General features: G+C 40.4%; 1 protein-coding gene across 1 annotated transcript in view; it reads right to left on the bottom strand.

The window, feature by feature from the left end:
- Positions 1-467: 467 nt before the first annotated feature.
- LOC121319595 (transmembrane protein 178B-like) overlaps positions 468-14,528 on the bottom strand; it is a 199,227-nt gene continuing 185,166 nt past the window's right edge. Inside the window, exons 4-5 of the mRNA XM_041257185.1 lie at positions 4,229-4,366; positions 468-917 (exon numbers count right to left, since the gene is read on the bottom strand). Coding sequence (XP_041113119.1) covers positions 667-917; positions 4,229-4,366 — 389 coding nt within the window. The 3' untranslated portion in view covers positions 468-666. The remainder of the gene's footprint in view (positions 918-4,228; positions 4,367-14,528) is intronic.

Genomic DNA, 14,528 nt, shown 5'->3' on the forward strand with positions numbered 1-14,528 from the left:
CGTGTATGCCATTTTGTCTATCCTATTTTTTAAAAAAATCAGTACATACAAATAAAAGCTCTGGCTGTTCTGAGGAGTCTGTTTTACACAACATCCCATCATACTGTACTGTACATTGTACTGCATTATATCTATCTACCGCCAGACACCAGGCTGAATAAATACATAACCTCTGAATTGATTGTGTACAGAAAACAATTCTCCTAATTTTTTCTCATGTTAATCTTCAGTGTGAACCATCCATTAGAGACAGCTGAAAATGCACACATTGGAAGAAATAATAGATCCATTAGTTGCAATGTTCTTATGTCGTTTGTTTGACCTTACTGATTAATCTGACTTGGTTTTGAGGTTAGAATGGGTTCCTCTCCTTTGTACCTCAATATCCCAAAATACTTTTTAAAGACTGCCCAAAGAAAAAAAAAAATTGCGCACAGAACATGTTTAAAAAAAAAAAAAAAAAAAAAAAAAAAAAAAAAAAAAAAAAGGTATATATTTATAAATTTATAATATATAGCCAGGAAAGGTCAGAGGTGAGACTTCCATCTTGTTCTTGAGTGGGGCCCTTAAAATAAGGAATGAAAGGGCCTTCTGGTAACCAGAACAGATGCCTCTCTGCTTGGAGAGGGTGGTTGTGGTGTTGGTGGTTTTGTTAGATCTATGTCTTTAGCAGACAGTGCCATTCTCTGGCCTGGATTTAGGGCAGGTAGAGCGGGGCAGGGGCTGGACAGAGGGGGCCAGTGTGCAGAAGAAGCCGGCAATGAGGGTAAGCCCCAGGCCACCCCAGGCACAGAACATGGACCAGCCGTAACCATGGCTGATGTCATCAGGCAACCCATAAAGATAGCGAGGGTACCGGGAGAGCTCAAAGTTGATTCCAGCCACACAGGTACAGAGAGATATGATGCAGAAAGTGCCTGGAAAAAACACAGGGACACATTACCAGTACATTTTCTGTGGTTAGAAGTGTAATAAACAACATAGCACTTGCTTCTAATTAACCTAGTTTTATGAGTGATCTTTTAGTTTTCCACACTTCATTATTTCAGTGAAACCTATTTTTTTCCCTTAAGAAACCTACTTTTTACACTTAAGAAACAGTTATTAAAAATTTTCAGCCAAATAATACTTAATTCCATTTTGTTCAACCACTTATTAGCTTTATTAACATATCGAAGGTCCCCTTTTATTCTGCTGAGAATATAGACACACAATACAAGATCTGAGCATGAAGAAAACATTTTCAAGCAGCTCTCAGAGAAACAGATGAGAAGCACATTTTATTGGGATGATTGGCTTAGTAAAGAAAAGTCTTGACTAAATACTGAAACCCATTCAATGTAATTTTATTAAAATGTGGTATGACTTCCTTTGCATTTATGACAGCTTCTAGAGGACTTGTCATAGCATGTGAAATATCTCTTCTAAACAGACCAGCAGCTCACTTCTTTTCACCAACCTCTTTTTTACTCTTATTTGAAGGTATCAATACCTACAGGCTCCACTGTAGATCCTTTTTTTTAAGAACAAGCACAGTCCCATGATGTCCCCTGTTGAATTAGCTGACAAAGCAACTGTACTGTTCTGTTAGAAGTAGAGAAAGAATATTCAACAAAGCAACAATATTTGTGGAGGAGGCCTAGTTTTTCTTCAAAGATTCTTGGAAGTGCTATTCATTTCACGGTCTTTCTTTGAAGAGTAAACATTTGTTCCCTATCAAGTATGAAATGTAACCATTACCGTATGGGTGTTTACCTCGTGAAGACCCCGAACCTGAATAAATGATACCAAAGCTGCATGCCACCTCCTGTGACGCAGTCATGCCCGCTCCTGAGGGCATAAGAAGACTGCACGCACAGATACCGGCATCATTTTTCTTTTCACAGGACTGAATCTAGATGAGGAGAGCCATAGACAGATTAATTCTTGTTACTTTTTATCTGCATCTAAATTTCACTAATTGTGTATTACATTAATTAATACAATATGTATTCCGTTGTTTAGTGTTACTAACTTCACGTTATTTTTTGCACATAGCCTGCTGTTTGTGACCTCCAGTGGCCTTGTGCCTTGTGTGAAGCTGGAGGCTACTGTTGCCTTTTCCCAGGGATCAAGCAACTTGAGTAGGCTACTGGTACTCTCCTTACAGGCTGCCTAGCACTGGTCAGAGTTAAGATAAAAGTTTTTTTTTTTTTAATGATTTTATTATTATTTGAATTTAAATATTGTTATTACTGTCTTCTGTGAGAGTTTTTCTCTTGTGTGTGTGTCTTTTCTGTATTTCTGTAAACATGTTGACAGAGATACATGCTTCAGCTCAGACTGCTTGCAGTCTCTGCCACAGTCTCTCGCTGCTGTCTTGGTGACTGCTTGCAGCACCATTACGAAGGCTGTTAGGGCTCTAACAGCAGGCTTCCCTCAGTCTTGTATACGTTTTGACTGTTTGGGTTTGCCAGAAGCTATATAGGTGGGCATCCCTGTATACTACTTCTTGCGTTAATTCTAACCATGTGAGCCTGTAGGTCACTGACCAGCTCCATTCCCGACCCAGTACCCGCCAAACAGGGAACAACATGACTGCATCGGTACTGTACCGACACAGTGCAAGTCATCATACGGGTGCCATACTGAGGGTACCGTACCAAGTGTACAATACAGAGGGTACCTTAGCGACCCGTGCAAGGCACCACACATGTACCGTACCATTTCACCAGGGGCATGACAACTTTGTGGGCTTTGTTCCAGGTGCATCTGTCAAGGACATTTGCAATGCAGCAGTTTGGGCTACTCCTCATACCTTTACAAGGTTTTATCGACTGAATGTCATGGATCCACAAAACTCCGGCTTTGAAACTCGAGTATGGCTTCAGCGTTGACCCTTACAACATAATTAGAGGTGAGTTTCTTCCTCATTTTTTTAGTGCTATCTAGTTGTTACTGGGGTTCTGTATGGTATCACTTAAGGTAGCCTTCGGCTTAGCCTTGTTGCATTCCAGTGAGTGTAGCCTTGCGATGGCTTTGGTACACTCCCCAAATGGTAATGGTTACATTTCTATTTCTACACCATCTGTATTCACGTCTTTGCAGTCACTGGACATATTACCATTTATTATACTAGCAAGTGTCTGAATCCATGTGTAAAAGAGGCTTGTCTGCAAGTTTGGCTACAGAGCATTTTCTTTTTTTTTTTTTAATTTGGTCATCTCCAATTTTTTACCCCGGTTTTCTCCCCAGTTTAGTGTGCCCAATTATTATCTGTGTCCTTGGCTCACCGCTTGCAACCCCCCCCCGCCGACTCGAGGAATGGAGGCTGGAGCACGCGTCCTCCGAAACGTGCTCCTGCCAATTAGTCATTTTCTGCACTGCGCATCCACAGCGAGGCCACCACACCTATAGTCCCGAGGACAACACAGATCTGGAGGCTCCACTGCAGAACCATAGGCGCCCTATCGGTCACAGGGGTCGCTGATGAGTGGTGAGCCATTGATTCCTCTGCCGACCTAAGCCCTCCCTACCCGGACAGCGCTCGGCCAATTGTGCGCCGCCCCCTAGGATCTCCCGGTCACGGTTGGCTGTGACATAGACTCGACCTGCAATCCCCAGACTATAGGGCACTGTGGCAGAGCAGAGCTCTGCCCTATATAGATTGGCAGGGATGGGGTTAAATTCCCCTACCTGCCTGGGTTTATTGTGTTCAGGTGGCTGGGGTTGATTGGAGTAATTAACGATCAATCAGCACCCAGCCATCTGACATAAAAGGAGGCCTCAGCTTCCCATTAGGGAGAGAAGGGAGCTGAGGAAGCAAGCAGATGGTTGTGCTTGCTGTTTTTGGTTTTGTGGTTTTTTGAATTTTCTAATCCAGTGAGGGCATCGCCCAGCCTGGAAACCTTTATTTTTGTAGTTTTGCTTTTGTGTTTTGAAATTGGTGTTTAAATATCTTTGTTTTCGCCCTTGTGCTCTTTTATTTTGTGTTTATAATAAAAGTATTATTTTTTTGAACTGCAGTCTGTCACTGGGCCTCTATCCACCCGCCAACCTGTCGCAGGCACATTCACGTGGAGCTCTTTTGCTAGATGCGCCACTCGGGAGCCCCGGCTACAGAGCTTTTAACTTCATTTCAACTATAGGGGTCAGAATCCGTAAAGGCAGCGCATTACATAAAACAACCGGTTACACAGGCAAGAGGTGTTCTAGCTATGAATAACACTCATCTGTGAAGAAGACTCACCTCCCATGAGGAAAAGCAGGCCTGCCACATATTGCATGAGTCCCTGGTCCCAGCAGCACCCCAGCACCCCGACAATCCAGCCAAAGAGAATAATGGCAACCGCCATGCCCATGAACCCAGCCGTCATCCGGCGCAGGTCTGTGGAGGAGACAGAAGGAAACACACATTCAAGTTAGGCCAAGTGTGAGCATTTTTATTGGGGTGAAACTCTGGCAAAGTTTTATTCCATGTGAGCTGATAAACACTGATTCATACTTAAACCTTGGATCAGCGGGAGGCAAGCTCAGAAAAATACAACTCCCTTGGATTTTTGTGTGTATGTAGATAGATAGATCAATAGATTGATAGTTTGATTGATTCATATTCTTTGAATACAGTACTGTGCAAAAGTTTTAGGTAGGTGTGAAAAAATGTTGTAAAGTAAGAATGCTTTCAAAAATAGACATGTTAATAGATTATATTTATCAATTAACTAAATGCAAAGTGAGTGAACAGAAGAAAAATCTAAATCAAATCCATATTTGGTGTGACCACCCTTTGCCTTCAAAACAGCATCAATTCTTTTAGGTACACTTGCACAAAGTCAGAGATTTTGTAGGCATATAGCCAGGTGTATGATTAAACAATTATACCAAACACATGCTAATGATCATCAATTCAATATGTAGGTTGAAATACAATCATTAACTGAAACAGAAGCAGCAGTGTAAGAGGAATAAAACTGGGTGAGGAACAAGGTGAGGTTGCTGAAGACAGTTTACTGTCAAAAGTCATACACCATGGCAAGACTGAGCACAGCAACAAGACACAAGGTAGTTATACTGCATCAGCAAGGTCTCTCCCAGGCAGAAATTTCAAGGCAGACAGGTGTTTCCAGATGTGCTGTCCAAGCTCTTTTGAAGAAGCACAAAGAAACGGGCAACATTGAGGACCGTAGACACAGTGGTCGGCCAAGGAAACTTACTGTAGCAGATGAAAAACACATCATGCTTACTTCCCTTCGCAATCGGAAGATGTCCAGCAGTGCCACTTGCGGCCAAAAAGCCATACCTCCGACGTGGAAACAAGGCCAAACGACTCAACTATGCACGAGAACACAGGAACTGGGGTGCAGAAAAATGGCAGCAGGTGCTCTGGACTGATGAGTCAAAATTTTAAATATTTGGCTGTTGCAGAAGGCAGTTTTTTCGCCGAAGGGCTGGAGAGTGGTACACGAATGAGTGTCTGCAGGCAACAGTGAAGCATGGTGGAGGTTCCTAGCAAGTGCATTTCTGCAAATGGTGTTGGGGATTTGGTCAGAATTAATGGTCTCCTCAATGCTGAGAAGTACAGACAGATACTTATCCATCATGCAGTACCATCAGGGAGGCATCTGATTGGCCCCAAATTTATTCTGCAGCATGACAATGACCCCAAACATACAACGAAAGTCATTAAGAACTATCTTCAGCGTAAAGAAGAACAAGGAGTCCTGGAAGTGTTGGTATGGCCCCCACAGAGCGCTGATCTCAACACCATCGAGTGTCTGGGATTACACGAAGAGAGAGAAGCAACTGAGGCTGCCTAAATCCACAGAAGAACTGTGGTTAGTTCTCCAAGATGATTGGGCCAACCTACCTGCCAAGTTCCTTCAAAAACTGTGTGCAAGTGTACCTAGAAGAATTGATGCTGTTTTGAAGGCAAAGGGTGGTCACACCAAATATTGATTTTTCTTTTGTTCACTCACTTTGCATTTTGTTAATTGATAAATATAAACTATAAACATTCTTACTTTACAGCATTTTTTCACATATGCCTAAAACTTTTGCACAGTACTGTATATCCCCCTGCACTAGGGCTACCATTGCTGGTACCCTAGTGGTGACCACATACTGCTCGCCCTGACTGCCTTTTATTAAAAAAATTGGGGAGTTTGTTTAAAGCAAACTGAAGTGAATGAAATTCAACTGCCCAAATTGGACAGGATTACAGCTGAATTATACACAAGACTACTTTTGCAGCAACAAACATCTGATGAAAAGGAAAATCTGGAACAGACTATGTGGAATGGACCATGTGAGATTAGTTGGTAAGGTTAGCTCCTTACAGGGATCAAGTACTGATAAAGATTGTTGTAAATTGCTACAAGCAGCATTGCCGCATGATGTCCCTGTCCCAACAGATCTTGTTACACCCCCTCCACCGCTTAATGTTAACGATCCAATTGTATGGCCAATGAATGTGCCAAGCTGCAAGATATTGTGTCGTAGCAGACATGAGTAAAATGCTAGAATGTATGCCTAAGGAAGCTCAACACCCTACGGAGTTCTTGAGTTTTGTTGAGTTTTGCGACAATATATAACCGTAACTGTGGTGCTGCGCAGCGTGTTGAATTAATGGTACGATGTTACATTCTGGGACCTGGTTATTAATAAATACAAAGATCACGTTACACTTGCTTGTCGGCATTCGCTTCTGACATATGCTCAAGACTTGCAGAGAGATCCTCTCCATGCTAATGTGGGTCGGGATATTCATGAATCCTTTCTAGCCTGGAAGGAATCAATAGCAGATACACTCCCTCCTAATGCAGTTCAAACAAAAGTGTCTCCAGTAGTCACCAATGAAGGTCAAATTATGGGGAACTGTTTTAATTGTGGTAAACCAGGATATATACAGAAAGTATGTAAGCATGCTTGTATGTGTACTAATTGTAAGAGTCTTGGACACACTAAACAGCAATGTTATTTGAGAAGAGGAGATATGCAGGCTAGAGGACCGAAGCAGACGGATGAACTACTGTTTGTCAGGACAGATGTAATGCTAGAGTGTAAACACTCCTACTGTGCCATCCTATACAGAGCTAATTGCATTGCTCCAGGGGCTGCAAGCAAACAGCAGTCAGGGGACACAGGGAGGTTTGATTAATCCTTCTCATTGCATAGCCCCACAATATAGTTGTCAGGCCTCTACAAAAGGTGACAGATTTACATGGAGATTGTTATGGTCAGCCTGTAGTCAATACTAGTCTAAAAGGCCAGTCTAGTGTGTCGTTGGTTGATACAGATTTGACTTTATCGAGAGCTGCAGTTTCCCGATTCAAGTACACTGATTAGGGCGAGTTCAGTGGCACTGACCAATTTTGTTCGTGCTGATTGACATTTTTGTGACTGACACTGGTATTTCTACACACACTTTTCTTTTTACTCTATTTGTGTGTTTGTGCTATTTAGACATATTAGCTTTATTTTTATTTTTTATTTTTCTACAGGAAAATAGATTTATCAGCAAAACAAGCTGCTATAGATGATAAATATTTGTTAGAGTTGCATTGGGCTGCAAAAGATTTTGAATAAATTTATGGGTACCACCTAGTGGGTTGTGGATTGATATTTCATATCGTGTCCACAACTAAAGGCTGAAGTAACATGTCTTTTGAGAAAACGTTTGAGTCAATACATTGTTATGTTTTGGTTGCTTGCCAACTGTCTGGTGTGTTTACAAAGTAACCCCTCATCAGTTAAGAAACAGGGAAAGCTGAAATCTGTTTATGTTCCAAATTAAAAACTGCACAGCTGCTGTAACATCAAAGGTAATGGGGGAACAAATATATTGCAGATGGAGTACTCCTTATCAATAGAGAGTGATAAGGGTACACAATTTGTAGCGAGGGTGCATAGGGAATTGGTATATATTGGGTATACAATACATGTTACACACCGCCACCTGGTGGTGAATATTGCAATAAAATTATTAATTCAGAGAAGAAAACTCAAGTTACAATCCTTTTCTTGTTCGATTCTGGGTGATGTGCTCAGAAATAGTTGTTTTGTGATAAGAGCTTAGGGTTGGCCAGGGTGTCCTAGGCTCATTGCACACCAGCAACCCCTGTAGACTAGCCGAGCATCTGCGAGCTTGCCTGTAAGTTGCCCAGCGCTGCGTTGTCCTCTGACGCTGTAACTCTGGGTTGGCTGCATGGCGGGCCTGCAGAGTGAAAAGAAGCGGGCAGCTGACTGCACACGTTTCGGAGGACAGCGTGTATTCGTCTTCGCTGCTCCCAAGTCAGCGTGGGGGTGGTAGCAGTGAGCTGAGCCTAAATAGAATTGGCCATTTCAAATTGGGTGAAAAATGTGGTAAAACCACCTGGAAACTACTAAAAAAAAAAAAAAAAGTAGTTTGGATGGTCTGGTGAGGTTACTAATGACACGTTTTGGGCCTGGATATTTCTGGCATTACTTGAAGATTATATCCTTAAGGAACAGAAAGAAGACATGCGTTGAATTGGCAACAGAACTGGCGGAAGGCATGGGTGTCGTTGTCCATCAAATCAACATTACAAAGGTCACTCTTGAAATCAGGACTTAAAGGATGTGTTGCAGTAAGAATACCTCTGTTAAAAAAGGGGAACAAGGCTAGAATATGTACAAGAACAAAGAAATTGGACTATGGAACAATGGTCAAAGCTGCATTAGACTGCTGATAGATGGACAACGACACCTGTGCCTTCTGCCAGTTCTGTTGTCAATTCAACGCATGTCTTCTTTCTGTTCCTTAAGGATATTATCTTCAAATATTGCCAGAAATATCCAGTCTAGTCTGTTTCCACATGGAGGTAATATAACTTATACAATGCTTCATTGGGCATGCGCTGGTATGTTTCAGAGCACATGTAGGGTACATGCAGAAGTCATGTTTTTTGACTAGGATGAGATGCTTGAGAGCAATGATTTTGGACATAGTAGTGTGGCACTATGCAAATGTTTGGGCCCATATGGATTATTATACAATGAACAAATACATTTGGAACAGCACGGAGGGTTAGTTTGTGTTTTATCTTTCTTGTGGTGCTGATGTACCCTTTAAGTGTTACAATGCCAAGAAAAAGTTTGTGAACCCCAATGATAATTATGGAAATTCCATAGTTTTACCATGATAGCCTTCTTGAATCAACCAGTCTTTTCTTAAATGTCCAATAGGATTTATATTAACCAATTCCATGTCTTTTGAAACAAAATGATGTATGAATTAGACAAACAATGAGTAATTAAGATTCAGGGTATGTGAAAAAAGGAAGTGAACCCCTGGTTTTATCATCTCAATTAAGGGGATAATTAGAATCAGGTGTTTAAATAATTAGGCGGATCTTCAGGGGTGAGTTTGGGAGGCCCCACCCTATATAAAGATCAGAAACTTTGTGAGTTTGGTCTTCAACAGTTATTGATGCTCATCCGTCTAGAAAGGGTTACAAAACCATTTCTAAGGATTGGGGCTTCACCAATCCACTGTCAGACAGTCGGTCTACAAATGGAGAAAGTTCAAGACCACAGTCACTCTACCTAGGAACGGTTGTCCTACCAAAATCTCTCCAAGAACAAACCGGAAAATCATCAAGGAAGTCACAAAGATCCCCAGAGTAATATTCAAGGATTTGCAGGCCACTCTCACATTGGCTAATGTGAGTGTTCATAACGCAACTATCAGAAAAAGACTGAACAAGAATGGTGTTCATGGAAGGATAGCCAGGAAGAAACCACTGCTCGCTAAAAAGGACACTGCTGCCCATCTGAAGTTTGCCAAAGAGCACATAGATAATCCACAAGACTTCTGGAACAATGTTCTCTGGAAAGACAAGTCAAATGTAGAACGTTTTGCCCTCAACGAGAAACATTATGTTTGGCGAAAACCAAACACTCCGGTCGAACAGAAGAACCGCATTCCAACCGTCAAGCATGGTGGTGGACATGTGATGGTTTGGGGCTGCTCTGCTGCCTCAGGACCTGGACGGCTTTCCGTCATTGACACAACCATGAATTCTGCATTGTATAAGAAGATTCTAGAGGAGAATGTCAGGCCAAATGTCCGTGAGCTGAAGCTGAACTGAAAGTGAGTCATGCAGCAAGACAATGATCCTAAACATACAAGCAGATCTACAAAAGAATGGCTGCAGAAGAAGAAATTCTGTGTTTTAGAATGGCCTAGTCAAAGTCCAGACCTAATCCCCATCGAAATGTTGTGGCAGGACCTGAAACGAGCTGTCCATGCAAGGAAGCCCTCACATGTCACCGAGTTGAAGCAGTTCTATAAGGAGGAATGGCCCAAAATTCCACAAAACCAATATGAGAGACTGACCAACAGTTACAGGAAATGCTTAGTTGAAGTCATTGCTGCTCAAGGGGGTGCCACCAGTTACTGAATTTAAAGGTTCACATACTTTTTCACACATGGATATTGAATGTTGAATCATTTGTGAATAAATAAATGTTGAAAAAGTGTTGTTGTGTCATTTGTTTAATCAGGTTATCTTTTTCTATTATTAGGACTTAGATTAAGATCTAATAACATTTTAGGTTTGAAATATGTGAAATTTGTGAAAATTCTAAGGGGTTCACAAACTTTTTCTTGGCATTGTATATTACAGTACATGACTGAGGTAAACATGCAGAGAATACAAAGCTTTCAGCATTTTCAACTTCCTTGTTTACGGTAAATTGATTATAATAGATTCGTTATTTAAGGCTTATTTTGTATTTATAAATGTATTGTGTATCAATATGTATACATTTTAAAATTATTTATTCATTGACACTCAAATTGTCCCAATTTTTAAATGTTTACGCCTTGCTGTGCATATGAGTACCTGCTCTTTTTTGTTGATAATTTCACCCATTTTGCATGTTATGGTTTATCCTGTACTCTGAGCAGAGTTGCATCTCCAGCCACTCACCCCTTCCTGGTACAGCTGCGACAGAAATCAAGCCTCGGTTTTACCTGGTTTCTGAAATGCCTTGGGATTTTTATAGACAGAATACTGTGACCCCCACCTGTTTGATTAAGGACCTGCGGTTTATTATGCAAATAATGTTTCCTGGGTTTGAACTCGCCCCCAAATGGCGTAGTTGGCTACAATAGCTTTAACAGCCGTAATTGGCTCGGTGTTATAGTAATGCAAATGGTACAATCACTTTGTTATTTAACAGAATGTTTTCTCACTATTGCACTACACACAAGTGGAGTAAATACAGTCCTATTTCATTAAACACATGTTCATTTCATATGTGCATTAGTTTTTTAGCTCTGTTATAATTTCAAACAAAAAACCAAAGCATAAAAAAATACCTCTTGTGATACAAGAGTGAGTTGTCAAACAAGCATCAATTGATACTTCCCAGATGCACCAAATTCAATCATTGCATTTGTTGTTGATGATGTAATCAGTAGGCTGATATATTCAGTTATTTACCTACCGTACTTGTTTATACCAGCATGTGTATTTCACAATGATTGCACGATGCTATTTATAAATATCTATAAGTACATATTACTTGTTTTCCTTATTTATACACTTTAATATTGTCCTCACTTTTAGAACAAGGAAGAATTAATTCAACTTTAAATTGATATGCATCACACACTTGCACAAACTAAGGAAACATCAAACAAAACGGTTCAATATCTATTCTGTCATCAGTTCGTCACGACTGCAAAATTTGTGCTCTGACAGATTTGAATAATGGGTGCTTAGTAGTTTCGGTATCCCAGACTGCACACATTATTGGTGTTTCACAGCGTTAAAAGTGATGACTTTTAAAAGGGGAAGAAGGGTGGTTGTCTGTGGTATGTGATTTATGTGCATGGGTGTGTTCAACATTATCCAAATGTTAAACCGTTAGAATTGTTTAAGTGTTTAACTGTAATCAGAAATACTTGGTGTTTTATACATTAGTAACTGTACAGTGTAAGGTGGTTTAGTAATATTCAATATTTATGTGTAGTCTATTCTATATACACTTGTTACGGGTTATCTGGTTATCAAAAACAACATTCCTGGTATGTAAAAATGTAATCATTATCAGATCTTCCTTGTCAGAGTGAACCACAGAAGTAAACCCAACTGTCCACCCAGGTAGCCAATATTAATACTTATATTAATCACTGGTGTTGACAAACTGCCTGCAGTTTGGGACTCATCAATAAACAATATCTTGCATATATTTGTACGTATACATGTTTTATGTCACACCCCTGAAATCTCACAACTGGTCTAAAATACAGATGCAGTGATTAAAATTAAAAACTAACAACCTAAATACAGACCTTGAACAACATTCAGTCCTGGACTTTTAAATTGCCCTGAATTGCATGGTTGTTTTGTAATGTTGACTAACACACAAGGGGCTAATCAAGCACACATACTGTGACTTGAACCTTTGTCAAATCCAGACCCCCACAGGTGAAAGGCACAAAAGCTTGTGAATTAGCCTCAACCTGCCTAGTTCAAAAATAAATTGTGCTGGCTGGTGACTGCAAAACTAAGATATATGCCTGCTGCTTTTAAACAATTATTGACTGGAACATCAATCCACTTTGTTCTCCAAAAGAGAAATGAACCATGAAAGAAATGTATTAAACAACTTGTGAATTTCATAGCCAACACGCAACCTTAAACATGCCTCCTTTATCGCCTCCCCCGGTAAAAAATGACAGGCGTTAATGTTCTATGTAATAGTCTTATTGATTGAGCTGGGATGAGTGTGGTTTTAAAAAGCCTTTCATTAAAGTCAGTGCACCTTAGAGTCTGATCTTATTAGAAGCTAAATATGACCTCCAACAACCACTTTGAGGAAGAGAGTGTGGCTGAAGTATGGAAGGCAATGGGTTTATAATGTATATCTCGGTGGTTTGATTGAAGAGCTCTGTGAAACAGCACATGTTGGAGGAAAGAATATTTATACAGCTCCTCACTTCAAGCCATGAGGGAGAAAATCACTGTAAAAATGTTTCCTCTGTCCACTCTTTTTCAGCTTTTCACTTAAATCTTTCTCTACCGAGGGTGGCATGGTGTTGCAGTGGTTAGTGCTGCTACCTCAGAGCTCCAGGGTCCTGGCTTCAATTCCAGCCCCAGGGGTCTGTTTGTGTGGAGTTTGAGGAGCTTGCTCGCAGAGCTATAGGGTAAAGTCAGTACCAAAAACCCTTACCAAATGCACAATCATCAAAATGTAGGAAAAATTTAGGTTTTATGGACTGTTTGGCTTCTTTTACAACAGTCCAAATCATTTTTCTGAATATCAAACTTTAATAATAAGGCTTTGAATAAAGCTTTGTGAATTGGGACCAATGTCTAAATACATATCCTCTCTCCATCCCTGTCTTGGTCCTCTATTTCTTACTTCTCTCTCTCTCTCTCTCGCTCTCTCTCTGCTGCCTGTCTAGCCCTTCAGTCCACACAACATTTGTTTCCCAAATTTAATTTCGCACTGTATGTTGAAGGTCCGATAATTCTCCAATTCATCCCAGGGATAAAGAAAACCCTTTCTGCCTCTCATCAAGGGGACATTGTGATGGAACACAGAGTAACCTAATCAACCAATCAGTGTGTGTAGGTGAGAGAGTGAAGGGTGATGAATGATCTGGGATGTAGTCTTAGTACAGGTGAAGATTGATTTTCAGCTTTAGCCACCATGACAATCTCCTTTGAGCACAGGAGTGAAGAACGTTCCAACCTTCATGTAGGCAGACATTGTCATTAGCTGTGGAAATATGTAAGTGTGGATAGATCACTGATTAAGTGCTGGACTATAGTGTGGAAGGTAGTGGAATAGAGTAGCAAAATATTTAGAGATAAAGCAGGACTTCCAGAAAACAACTTCCATTATAAGAATGATGTCTGTCCCTTAAAGGATGTCAATCTGTCAGTTAATAAACTCAGAGCTGTGTCACTCCTGACCTTTTTAATTGTATTATCTTGACGGCTCAGCAAAGCAAGCTAATAATTTACATAATCTTTATTGCACTAACTGTACAAACAGGGTGAAAAGGCCAAAGGTGAAGTCATTCTTCACTGGACTGAACAATGTAAACACACACTTATGGATTTTGAAGCACAAGAACACATACACAACCAAACAGACAGTCACGATTGTACACTGAAACATGCATTATTACACATGTAGGCAACACAGATACTTACACACTGATAGCAAGTGACAATAAAAGCACCTTCTGGGTGTACTTGAACTAGCACTGACACTGGAGATGCAAGGCTTTTATTTTACATGTTGAATTCATTGATCGATTTTATTGCCCTACTTAGAGCCTGCTGGGTGTTTTTTTTTTTGCATATTTTCACTGGCATTTGAAGGCTATTGTGAAGAGTCTACATTTTGTTTTCTTGCTTAAAAAAAAAAAAAAGATGAATGTATTACAACATTATGTTTAATACATTTTAAGTGAAGGCTTTTTTTTGAAGAGTTTACAGTGTGTTATTTCTTAGCAGACACCCTTATCCAGGGCGGCTTACAGTTGTTACAAAATATCACAATAT

This window comes from Polyodon spathula, chromosome 8 (genome assembly GCF_017654505.1).
Source record: "Polyodon spathula isolate WHYD16114869_AA chromosome 8, ASM1765450v1, whole genome shotgun sequence".
NCBI lineage: Eukaryota > Metazoa > Chordata > Actinopteri > Acipenseriformes > Polyodontidae > Polyodon > Polyodon spathula.